The 12,324-nt window shown below is 37.9% G+C and overlaps 1 protein-coding gene across 1 annotated transcript in view; it reads left to right on the top strand.

Moving 5' to 3' along the window:
* The window catches only part of SLC26A4 (solute carrier family 26 member 4), a 49,322-nt gene extending 47,757 nt beyond the window's left edge, over window positions 1–1,565 (top strand). Inside the window, exon 20 of the mRNA XM_016199123.2 lies at window positions 1,542–1,565. Within this exon, the coding sequence (XP_016054609.1) occupies window positions 1,542–1,565 (24 nt within the window). The remainder of the gene's footprint in view (window positions 1–1,541) is intronic.
* The last annotated feature ends 10,759 nt before the right edge of the window (window positions 1,566–12,324 follow it).

The following is a 12,324-nucleotide window of genomic DNA, read 5'->3' as shown; positions in this document are numbered from 1 at the left end:
GATAGATTATATCGTTTGTTCCTGTTTATTGACATCCTTTTGAATTCTGAATTTATCATCCAGCACACTAATTATGCACCACCACTGGTGTCATATGCAAATCTGATATGCAAAAATGCCTTCTCTGCCTAATTACAGGTCCTGGTAAAATGTTGAAAAGCATAATATTCAAACCCTTATGGTAAAATCAGGCAGTGAGAATGACAGTCTTAGAAGACTTTTGTGGAGTAAATACGCTTCTAGGGTGAAAATCTGAGGTCTTGAGTCTTAGCGCATCAGCTTAGTGAGCCCAGGAACATCATCACTGAGCTGTGTAGTAGTTTATGACAATGGATATAGGGCCAGCTTAGTTGAGTACAAACTCATATATCAAAATTGGAACTTAAGAAATTGCCACAGTATATAGAAGTATTTTTAAAATTTTATCTGTATTGTTGAAAGTATTACGGATGTCACTTTTTTCCCCTCACTGACCTCCTCCACCCTACTCTTGCCACCCCCCCCACCCCCCGCTCACATCCTACTCCAGTCTTTCACTGCACTATTTTCTGTGTCCATGGGCTATGCATATAAATTCTTTGGTCAATCTCTTCCTGCCACACCCCCCACTCTACCCACAACCACCACTTCCCTCTGAGATTCCTCAGTCTGTTCCATGCTTAGAAATATTTTTGATTGCCACATAAAAAGGTCATTCAGGTAGAATTGCTGTAGATGGTGAGGTAGTATAGTAGAGTGGTTTTAAGGGCATGGACTTTAGAACCAGATAGATCTGAGTGCAAACCCTGATTCTGCTACTTACTGTCTGTGTAGCCCAGGACAAATTATTTACCCTGTCTTCATGTAAAATAGAAATAATAATACTTCAAAGAGTTGTGAAAATTAAAGGATGCATAGTAAGTGCTCAATAAATAGTAATTATTGCTTTTAAATAAATCTAATTAAAGTATAATGACTTACAAAATTAAGTTTTTACCCTGTTTTTATTTTTTTTAATTTATCTTTATTGTTGAAAATATTACAGATGTCCCCTTTTTTCCCCATTCACCCCTTCCACCCCACGCCCACTCCCCACCCCAGGCCTTTACCACACTACTGTCTGTGTCCATGGGTTATGCATATATGCATATAAATTCTTTGGTTAATCTCTCCCCACCCACCCACCCACCCCCACCTTCTCTCTGAGATTCATCAGTCTGTTCTATGCTTCTATGTCATTGAATCTATTTTGTTCATCAGTTTATTATGTTCTTTAGATACCACATATAAGTGAGATCATGTGATATTTGTCTTTCTCTGCCAGGCTTATTTCACTTAGCATAATATTCTCTAGGCCCATCCATATGTCCCAAAGGGTATGAGATCCTTCTTTACAGCTGAGTAGTATTCCATAGTGTAAATGTCCCTGCCCTACTTTTATTATGATGATATGCACCTAAGATGAGTAAATGCAAGCAGCCCACATTATCAAAACATATTTGTAAAAAGACTTAAGGAGAATTCAGTTGTATTGACACTTTGTTTCCCCTTTGTTTCCACAGGCTATGCGTAGACTTGCTTCCTGAAAGTGGAGTCAGAAGGTCACTATAAGCAAGTACTACAAGGCAAAATTTAACACCAATGTAATTCTATGCAAGCATTTTCTGCATTGACTACTTCTTTGGACTTGAAACACTCATTCTTTTTCCATTAGATTTAAAAAAAATCTTTGATCTTTTTTTTAACCTCTCGGCCATTAAAAGAGAGGCACTTAAGGTTGTTTCTAGGCTTTATTTATAAAATAAATAGCTCACCTCTAAAATGTGCAAAATGGCTTGGCCGGCGTGGCTCAGTGATTGAACATCGACCTATGATCCAGGAGATCGCGGTTCGATTCTTGATCAGGGCACATGCCTGGGTTGCAGGCTCCATCCCCAGTCAGGGGCGTGCAGGAGGCAGCTGATCAATGACTCTGCCATCATTGATGTTTCTATCTCTCTCTCTCCCTCTCCCTTCCTCGCTCTGAAATCAAGACTTTTCTTTTTTAATTTAATAAATAAATAAACAAAATGTGCAAAATGGTGAGGAGAATTATGCTGGCGATTTAGCAATGTCTAGGATCTGCTTATGTTATGCTGCTGTATCTCTGACATATTTGCTAACAATGTTCATGTGGGTACTGGGGTACCTCTGTTCAGTCGGGGTAAGTGTGACCCAATCGCCTCTGTAGGCAGTTGAGTCAGGAATGATTATCATTAAAAAAATCTGTTTCTGACTGGCCTTAGTGCCCATAAGCTGCACTGAATCACAGTGTAAGCGCACATTGAGTAAATGCTGAAATAGAATTGTTAATGCATTTATCAGTAAAGGCCTTCAAAAATGACTTTTGGTAAATACATCAAAAAAGTTTTAAAAATGCAAATTTGGTTAGTACTTAATGAGTGTTATATTGACCATATATGTAACCAGAATTCAGAATCAAGGAAATGATTCACTTCAAATCTACAGAACTGGGCTGATATATTTTTAAAACATTGATTTAGAGAGATGAAGCAATAAGATTATTGTGGTTTTTAAAAATCATTTTTTGATATGATAATCATGGATACAATTAAAATCAAATAAAATATATGAAATAGCTTAAAATGCAATTTTAACTTAGTTTATAGAAATAATCATTGTGGAAAGGTACATAGTGGTATGGTTTATTTAAAATCTAACATAAAAGTTGTGTTATTTTGAACAAAAAGCAATTTTGATATGTTTATAAGACTGTGGTGATTAAAATAAGATTATGTTTTTCTCTAAAATTTAGCAGTATGTAAAGTAAGTGATCTTTAACTGAATTCTGACCACCTCTCAAAAAAAATCTAAAAAATAAATAATCTGGATATAAATCTACATTTAAAATGAGTTTTTCAGGATGAAACATTCTACGTGAACTCAATAGCAAGAGAAAAAAATTGGTTTGGACTATATACATTGAAAATGTATAGGCTTTAAAAAACCATATTTTGATCCAAAAAATATTATTTTATATATTTTTAGTTTTGTTTAATCTTTTCTCACTGCCAATGATTTTTCTAAGTATTATATATAATACATGGGCTGTGGTCTTCTGGACTATTCCCATATACAGGGTGTCCCCCAAAAGGTATACACACTTTAACAGCTGATAGCTCAATTTTGAAAATGAAAAGTATTTTAATAAACACTGCCTTTATAATTAGTCAAAGTGTGTGTATGCATTTTTTGGTACACCCTATATTTCACACTAGAGTGAATGAAGTTGTACTTCATTTCTAGAAAAAATAAACACTCAGATCCCCAACAGAGACAATGTCTTGCATGGTTGAGAATTATATTATACCTTTGGCACAAATGTATGATATTCCCAAATACGTTTGGCTATCCAAGGAGAAACAAGGTATCTACTTCTGAAGGAGTATCATCAGTGATCATACCAAACTGGATAACTAAAAGAATCATCACTCCCACCCCCACCCGCATTCTGCACATTAGAATTTGAGTGAGTTGTAATGGATTGTGATGTTACAATATTCTTTCATGCTCATGGGTGACTCAGTCTTTAATTGACTTAGAATAGATTTCTCCCCATGCTGGGTACAGTATAACCAGGATTATAATATTATCTCACTTTCACAATAATACCTGCTTATAATGGCAACAAATCATCTCTCTAAAGAGCAAATATAAAAGTCTTGCAGAAAATGGAAGAATACCTCTGCTCAATAGAGGAAATATGCACTGCTTATTTTTTTATTAGTTGAAGGAAATACCAAAGTTACCCTTTATAATAAGGCTAAAGTTTTATGAAATCCTGGTTCCATTTGTGACTATATAAGACCAGTCTTTTTGACTAGTTTCCTAAGCACTAGAAATACTATCTCTTCTATGCATTTTTTGAATAATAAGCATATTTTAATTCTGTATTGCCAATGGAAATTTACTTGAAATTAAAATTGTCTTTTGTTTGTTTTTAACCTATATTATAAGCTCCTAGTGTTGTATATGAATTTCAATAAATAAAAATATCAAATCATACATTTAGAATAATCACACATTTTAAAAATTAAATGTAAAGTTACCTTTTAAACTACTTTACCGTGTCTTTTCTGAACAAAACTATTAAATATAATTAAAGATGCTACATTTTAAGTTTGCAGTTACTCTTATCACTTAGTTTGATGTATTCTTTACAGCTCGACTTCCATCTTTTGTGGGTGTGCAATTTCTTGTTGTAAAAAGTTATCAGTGCAATAAACAGAGTTACTCACAAATATCTCAGTTAAATATTGTAATTCTTCCTGGCTGAGTAGCTCAGTTGGTTAGAGCATCATCCTTATAAGCCAGGGATGGGCACCATCTGGCCCTCAAAATCACTTGTTTTGGCCTTACCACGGCCTCACCAAAGAGAAGCAGTTCCAGCCATCACATTAGAAGTGAGTTAATTAAATGTTTGACCAAATATAGCAGGCTAATTTTTAAATTAATAATTTTGTGTGGCCTGAGAATGATGTGATAAATATCCAAATGCCCTTGGCAGAAACAAGGTTCCCCACTCCTGCATAAGCCAAGGTTGTGGGTTCAATCCCCAGTCAGGACACAGGGAAGAGGCAACCAATGAATGAGTGGATTGGTGGAACAAGTCCAATGTTAGTCTCTCTCTCTCTTTCTCAAATCAATAAATAATTTTTTTTAAGTGTTAAAAAATTTAATTCTTACCCAGATATTTCCAGCTTATTTTGTGCAATGATTTTCATTATTTTAAACAAACTTTTCATGCTTGTACAACAGACACTATCAAAAGGATTCAAAGGATAGTTTACTGCTTGAAGAATTTTCACAAAACAAGCACATCAGTGCAATCAGCACCCAGATCAATAAGCAGAACATAACCAGCACCCCAGAAGCCCTCTCATGCTCCCTCCCAGTAATTGCCCTAAGGGATAATTACTGTCCTGACTTCTAACATTTTTTTTTTTTGAACTTCATATAAATGAAATCAAACAAGATTGTTTCTTTTTCCCCCTTCTCTTTTGTGTCTGTCTTTTTTTACTCATCACAATATTGAGATTCATCCATATTATTCCATTTAACAATCATTTGTTAATTTTCACTGCTCTATAGTATTCCATTGTCTGAGTTTACTACCACTTATTTATCCATACTATTGTTTGTGGACATCTGTGTTTTTTCTAGTTTTTGGCTTTCATGAATAGTGCTGCTATGAACATTCTTCTCCTTTTTTGTGTGTAAACATATGCACACAATCTGTAAAGTACATGCCTGGGAATGGAGTTGCTGGGGTCATATACATATGTTTTGCCTCAGTAGATACTTCAGTAGACATCTAGTATCCACAGCAGACTCTTTCCAAAGTGATCACATCAATTTATACTTCTTTTGGATGTGAGTTCGAGTTCCAGTTGCTGCACATTTTGCCAGTCCTGGGTCTGTGTGTCTGTTTCACTTAAGTTTTTCTTGTGGGTGTGCAGTAGTATCACACTGTGGTTTTAATTTGCATGTCACTGATGTCTAAAGAAGCCCAATACCTCCTGAGATGTTTAGTATCATTTAAATCCTTTTTTGTGAATCATCTGCCCATCATTTGTCTATTTTTCTTTTTGGTCTTCTGTCTTTTTCTAATTGCTTTGTAAGATTTTACATAGGATACAAATCCTTTGTTGAAAATACGTATTGTAAATATTCTATGGATTGTCTTTTCACTCTTAATCCTGTCTTTTGATGAGCAGTTCTTAATTTTAATGTAGTACAATTTATCATTTTTCCCTTAATGGTTACCTTTTGAGGGGGGAGTATCTCGTTTAAGAGATTGTTGCCTCCCTAAGATAATGAGGATATTTTCCCATTTTCTTTAAAAACTTTGCTTTACCTCTCCCATTTAGATATATAGTATATCTAGAGTCAATTTTTGTATATGGTGTGAGGAAAGGAGTGAAGATACATATTACTTTTTCAAAAAGAGATATCCCATCGCCCTGGCTGGTGTTGCCCAGTGGTTAGAGCATCATCCTGTGCACTGAAGGGCTGCTGGTTTGATTCCTGATTAGGACACATACCTATGTTGCAGGTTTGAAACTTGGTCCGGGTGCATGTGGGAGGCAACTGACGGATATTTCTCACATTGATGTTTCTCTCTCTCTCCCTCTCCTTCCTGTCTGTAGAATCAGTGAAAAACATATCCTCGGGTATTAAAAAAAAAGCCACCTTTCTCCTTCTTCAGTGCTGTGTGTCTGTTTCTGGACTCTTTACTTTGTTTCATTGGTCTATTTTTCTGTCCTTATACTGATATTTTAACTGTTTTGATTATGACAGGCTTTTAGTAGCTCTAGATTTTTGGAAGTGTAATTCCTCCAGTTTGTTCTTTTCCTACTATATTTGTGCTTAGCCGTCCTCATCTACATTTTAGAATAGCCTACCAATTTTTAATGAATATCATTCTTAATATATTTTCTAGAATTAGCAAAAATTTGCATCAGGGGCCAATGATCCTCAAAAAAATTAAATTATGCTTTACAGTAAATGAAATAATTTATGCTGAAAGTCACATAAATTAATCATGGTTATGTTTTATTAGATGATACAAAATACAAACGCAACCTGAATTTTGCATTTGTTTGTTTTAAGTTAGATAGAAATACAAATTTCAACTCATCTGATTCACATGGTAGACTCCTGGGTTGAGGTCAAGTGTCTAATTGGATTTGAGATATGTCCAGGCACTGCCACTGATGGGCAAGCCTAAAGAGAAGTCTGTTTAATGACTGAGGAGCCTCCTGTGAGAGAGAAAATTCATTCTAAAGCAAAAAAGATCAGGCTTAAAGAGCTGACCCAGTAGCAGGGCTTAGTTGTTGGTGGACAATGGTGATTGGGGGTAATATAGGGCCTGTCACTCTGGGGTATATTCTAGACCAGATTCATAAACTCATGCTTGGGTCGTATGAAGAAAGGAAGCTCCAAATATACAATCCAAAGGCACTGCTTTACTGAGATATCTATAAAAGTACGGGGCACATGTGGTGTTCTTGGCAACCACTGTAAGAATATAAGTCCAAAGGTAAAGGAAGGCATTCTTCCCTGGTCTCCAGGCACATCTACAGCTCTGAACACCTCGGGTCTTAACGATGATGCCCTGCAAGAGTACCTGGTGGAGAGCAATCCTTGGTAGAATGGCCTTGCTCATGAATACATGTGAGGCACTCTTTGGAACTTCCAGAAATATTTGAGGAGTCCTCTATCTGGGGTTTTTAGACCTATGTGAATAGATGAGATGAGAGTCTAGAAAGTATCCATCACACAAACAATATAACAGTGTAACAAAAGCCACATTGCCTTTAGTCATATAAACTTTATTTTTCATTAAAAAAAAAAAAAAGCCATATAATGACAAATAAAAACAGAGGAGAGAAGGAAAGGAGAGTCAATGGAGGAAAGGAGACAGACAAAAAAGTAAAAGTGAACAAATTACTGATGGCATTAGGGAAGGGAGAGAAATAAGAAAGGGGAATTAATTGAAGAAACAGAAAAAAGGAAGGCTAAAATAAAAGATGGAGAGAAGAAAGAGAAGAATCCAGGAAGAAATAGAATGGAGTAACAGAGAGAATTTGGTAGTGGGCAAAGAAAATTCAAATAGAGGACTAATTTCAGGTGTTCAGAGTTTCCTGGCCTTTCAGGCCTATTCAGCCCTCCCAGACTGTTCATTTTGAATCTGCTAAGACAGCTCACTTCATTCTTTTCTTCAGGAACATCTTTGGACCTGGACATAGAGAAACTGTTTTTGCACAGCATTGTCTAGCTTCAAGGCCATCTCCAATGCACTATTTTATATATTAGATCAAGTACTCCAATATTCTGAGTCCTTGCCCTTTAAAAAACTTTATATTTTGAAATACAGATTCATAGGAATCTGCAAAGAACTGTACAGCAAGATTCCCATGCATCCTTTACCCAGCCTCCCCCAGTGTTAAAATCTGGCATAACTACAGTGCAATGTAAAACTCAGGAAATTGGCATTGGTACACACCATAGGTCTTATGCATATTTCACCAGTTATACATACACTCATTTGTGTGTGTGTGTGTGTGTGTGTGTGCAGCTCTATGCAGTTTTATCCCAAGTAAATCTTCATGTAAACATCACCACAATCAAGATGTTTAACTGTACCATCAGCACAAGACTCCTGAGGGCACTTTTTATTTATTTTATTTTTATTTTTTTAAAAATATATCTTTATTGATTTCAGAGAGAGGAAGGGAGAGGGAGAGAGAGAGAGATAGAAACATCAATGATGAGAGAGTTGTAATTGATCAGCTGCCTCCTGCACGCCCCCTGACTGGGGATTGAGCCCTCAAGCCCAGCATGTTCCCTGATGGGGAATCAAACTGTGACCTCCTGGATCCTAGGTCTATTCTCAACCGCTGAGCCACATCTGGCTGGGCCTGAGGGCCCTTTTTAAAAATAACTGCAAGGGCAGATACACCTCTTCACATCTCAGCAACCCAGACTTGTGGCTGGCGTTGGAGGAGCACCTCTCATATACTTCCCATGGCCAGGATTGAGTTAATCACCAAATACTCTATTTTAGAATTTGTGATTTTTCTCCATTTTTAGTCATTGCTAGCCCAGTCATAGCAGAGGAGCACCTGAAGGTCACCCTTTAGAGTAAAAGAATGGCACAGATCCTTGACCAATCAGCCCTGCAAGTTGGTGGAGACTCTTCAGAAAGGAGACGAACTATGACTCTTGTCTTAGTTCAGGCTGCCATAGGCTGGAGGCTGAAACAACAAATGTTTATTTCTCAGTTCTGGAGGCTAGAAGTCTGAGATCAGTATGCCAGCACAATCAGGTTCATGGTGAGTGCCCTCCTCCTGGTTTAGATAGGGTGCATTCTTGCTATGTTCTCTGGCGTCTTCCTGTAAGAGCATTAATCCCATCATGAGGGCCCCTCGCTCCTGACCTAATTACCCAAAAGGCCCCCACCTCCAAATACCATCACTTTGGGATTATGATGTTGACATCTAAATTTGGGAGGGGGTACATTTGGTGCATTGTTGCTCTCTTCAAGACACCTGTAATCTAGATGGCACTGCCACACACTTGAGGACAGATTCTGATCTCTGAGAATTGATCAAAGTAGTCAACCTTATCCCTTCCAGGTGAATTCATTTCCCAGCTCATCAATTTGTGGTAAATCTAGCACATCAGGATCCTTTAACCCATTCCCCCAAGCCTGTACCATACATAAAAGGAGGCCTGGTTATCCTTCTATCCCCTAGCTCAGAAGTATTCAGGTGAATAGGAAAGGTCTGGACCATTTGAACACGCTTGTGAGCTCATGACCTTCTCTAGTAAGCTCCTAATTAAGGGAAGGAAGTGGTAAGAAATGAGGCTGGGAGGTGGGCTGGAGCCAGATCACGAGGGGCCTTGTAGACCACATTAGGCTCGTGAATCTTATCCTCTACTCTGGTAAGAGATAAGGGGAAATGGCTGGGTTACATTACTGAGCTAATCCAGTCAACTGACCTGGATACCTAGAAATAAATTCAGAAGGTGTAATTAAAGTAGAAATGAATGAAGCTTTTGTTGTTTAGTTTCCAAGGAGAGAGTAACAGATGAACACAGGCATATTAGTTTTTGTGATTTAGAAATAGCAAGCTTGTTCCATGGATGTGATTTTTATTTCCCTAGTTTACCCTTTTAAAGACAATTTTAATATTCTATTATCCATAATGATATGAGGCATTGCTTTTATAATTAGGAAAATATGTGCTATATTAAAGCACCTAGGGCAGAAACAGATACTGATTAGAGATTGTAGAGTTAGTATTTCCTTATAAACATGTTGCTGCTTCTATGTAAGAGTCATTGTCTTCTCTGGTTTTACTTGCTTGTAAACAAAAAGAATTTTAGTCCCTAAAACAAAGGAAGAAGTGATTGCTTAATATTTCTGTTTAAACCAGTTATTAAATGTCTGTGACAAAATACAAGGTTTGGCAAAGGAAATCTCTGTGCTTGCTGCCGCCTTCTCCCAAAGAATTCAAGGTCTTGAACCTTTGGGAGTGAACCAAGGTCTTGAACCTCCTCCTGTGTCCATTGAGTAGTTGTCCTAAGCAGACACTCAGTCAGCTGTGCCGCGTGAGGAAGCTCAGGATAAAAATCTGTACTCAAGGGAGAAACGATGTGAAGGCCAAATTGCCTGCTTAAATAGTTAAGGCTGGTTTCTCTTTTTAGTACCATCTACCCTGCCCTTTCCCCCCAGGACATTAGTTTTTTTTCTATCAGTTCCTTATTCATTCTTTAAGTGTTAACAGTGTACCTATTTTGTGATAGGCACAGAACTAGGAGCTGTGTATACAGTAAGTGGTAAACAAAAGCAATCTCTGTTCTCATGAAACATATGGGAGATGGCCAATAAACATCCCAATAAATATATGATGACTCCTTGTTGTAGGGGCCTCAAAGCAACAAATGGAGGGCCTTCTGTTACAGATAATAACGGATGGAAAGGCAGTGCACTCTATGAGGAGGTAATATTTAAGGAAAGAACTAGCAAGCACAGACCTGGGGGGAAATTGTCCAAGCAGAGGAACAGCATAGGTAAAAGCCCAAGACAGGAAAGATCTCAATTGTGAAGGGGGTTGTCTGGAACTAAAAGATCAACAGGACTGGGGAGGTTGCCAACACAGGGTCCTAAAATTCAAGTTAGTAATGGGAAGGTGTTGAAAGGCTTTAAACTGGGAAAAATATGGCCAGTTTTATGTTTTTGGAAGAGTACTCTGAGAGATGCCTAGATTTGTTTGTATCTGTGTGCGGAGTACCTCTGAAGGGATACATAAAGATCTGGTCATTTGGGCTGCCTACAGGAAGAGGAACTGGGTGGCTGGGGGATGGGCAGGAGGTAGAGTTTTACAGTAGACCCTTTATGAACTTGATTTTGAAGGTATTATATGTATTCCAAGATTGGAAGCAGGAACAAGAAGTCTATTGCAGATATCCAGGACAAATGTGAGATATACTCCAGAAAACTTGGTGATCAGATTGTGTGAGCAAGAGGGAGGAATTCAAATAATCCCTGTTTTTGGATTTGGGATTGAGCAACTAAGTGGATGGTGATGAGAAATGAAATTGGGGGGGACTTGAAGAGGGACTGTTTGGGGGCATTGGCAGCTCCAGCATTTCTATTTAGTTGAGACTTAGAGGTGGCTAGCTAGTTGGAAGCAGGAGCTGGAAGAGATTTGTCTTAAATATGCAGTTGCATAGCGTTTATGTCAGTCAGGACATGTTTGATTATACTGCAGTAACCTAAAATACACACATGTACACACACTTCAAAACTAAAAAAGCAAAGCCTCAGTGACTTATAAAACAAAGCTTTTTTTCTTCCATCTTTTTCTTGCTTGGTCAGTTTGCTGTAGGTCTAAATGAGCAGTTTTCCTCCACGTGATGGCTCAGAATTCCAGGCTGTTTTTATCTTAGATATCTACACCTCAAAAAAAAAAAACACCTGGAAATGGTTATTTTTAAGATAATATGGAGCCCGGCCAGCGTGGCTTACTGGTTGAGCATTGACCTATGATCCAGGAGATCCCTGTTCGTTTCTGTCAGGACACATACCCAGTTTCGGGCTTGATCCCCAGTAGGGGGCGTGCAGGAGGCAGCCGATCAGTGACTTTCTCACCACTGATGTTTCTATCTCTCTCCCTCTCCCCTCCTCTCTCTGAAATCAATAGACATATAAAAAAAAAAAAAAAAAAAGATAACAAGGAGAATTTTGTGCCTTCTCTTAAATATTTCCATCCAGAAGCAATATGTGTAATTTTCACTCACATTTCCGTGGCCAAAGTAAGTGCCATAGCCATGTCTAACTTCAAGGATGTGGGTAAATCCTCTCAAACGCCTAGGTCAAAAAGGAGAGCTAGAGGTATTGGTGAGCTCTAGTGATGTTTACAATGCTATTTTACATAAGAGTAAAAAACTTCAAATGTCTGTATCAAAGAATGGGACCGAAGTTATGAACAGAGGTGGAACTTGGGCCATCAATGAACAAACCCCTCTCCCCACCCTGTTCACATTCAGTGTTGTGTTTTGTATGTCGAGGTGGTCCAGAATCCCAATTTTGGACATGTTAAAATCAAGATACCTCTGTCCAAGCAGAGTGTCATATAAGAAGGTGAATCAGAAGGCCAGAGGACACGTCTGGGCTGGAGATATAATCTGGGAGACTAAAATACATATCTACAGTTGGATATGAGAGTGTAAAGTCCAAGGGAGTGGTCTAGCCTGGTGGTTAGGGATAAGAAA

This window comes from Miniopterus natalensis, chromosome 10 (assembly GCF_054644295.1).
Source record: "Miniopterus natalensis isolate mMinNat1 chromosome 10, mMinNat1.hap1, whole genome shotgun sequence".
Classification (NCBI taxonomy): domain Eukaryota; kingdom Metazoa; phylum Chordata; class Mammalia; order Chiroptera; family Miniopteridae; genus Miniopterus; species Miniopterus natalensis.
This window is presented reverse-complemented; position numbering and strand designations above follow the sequence as displayed.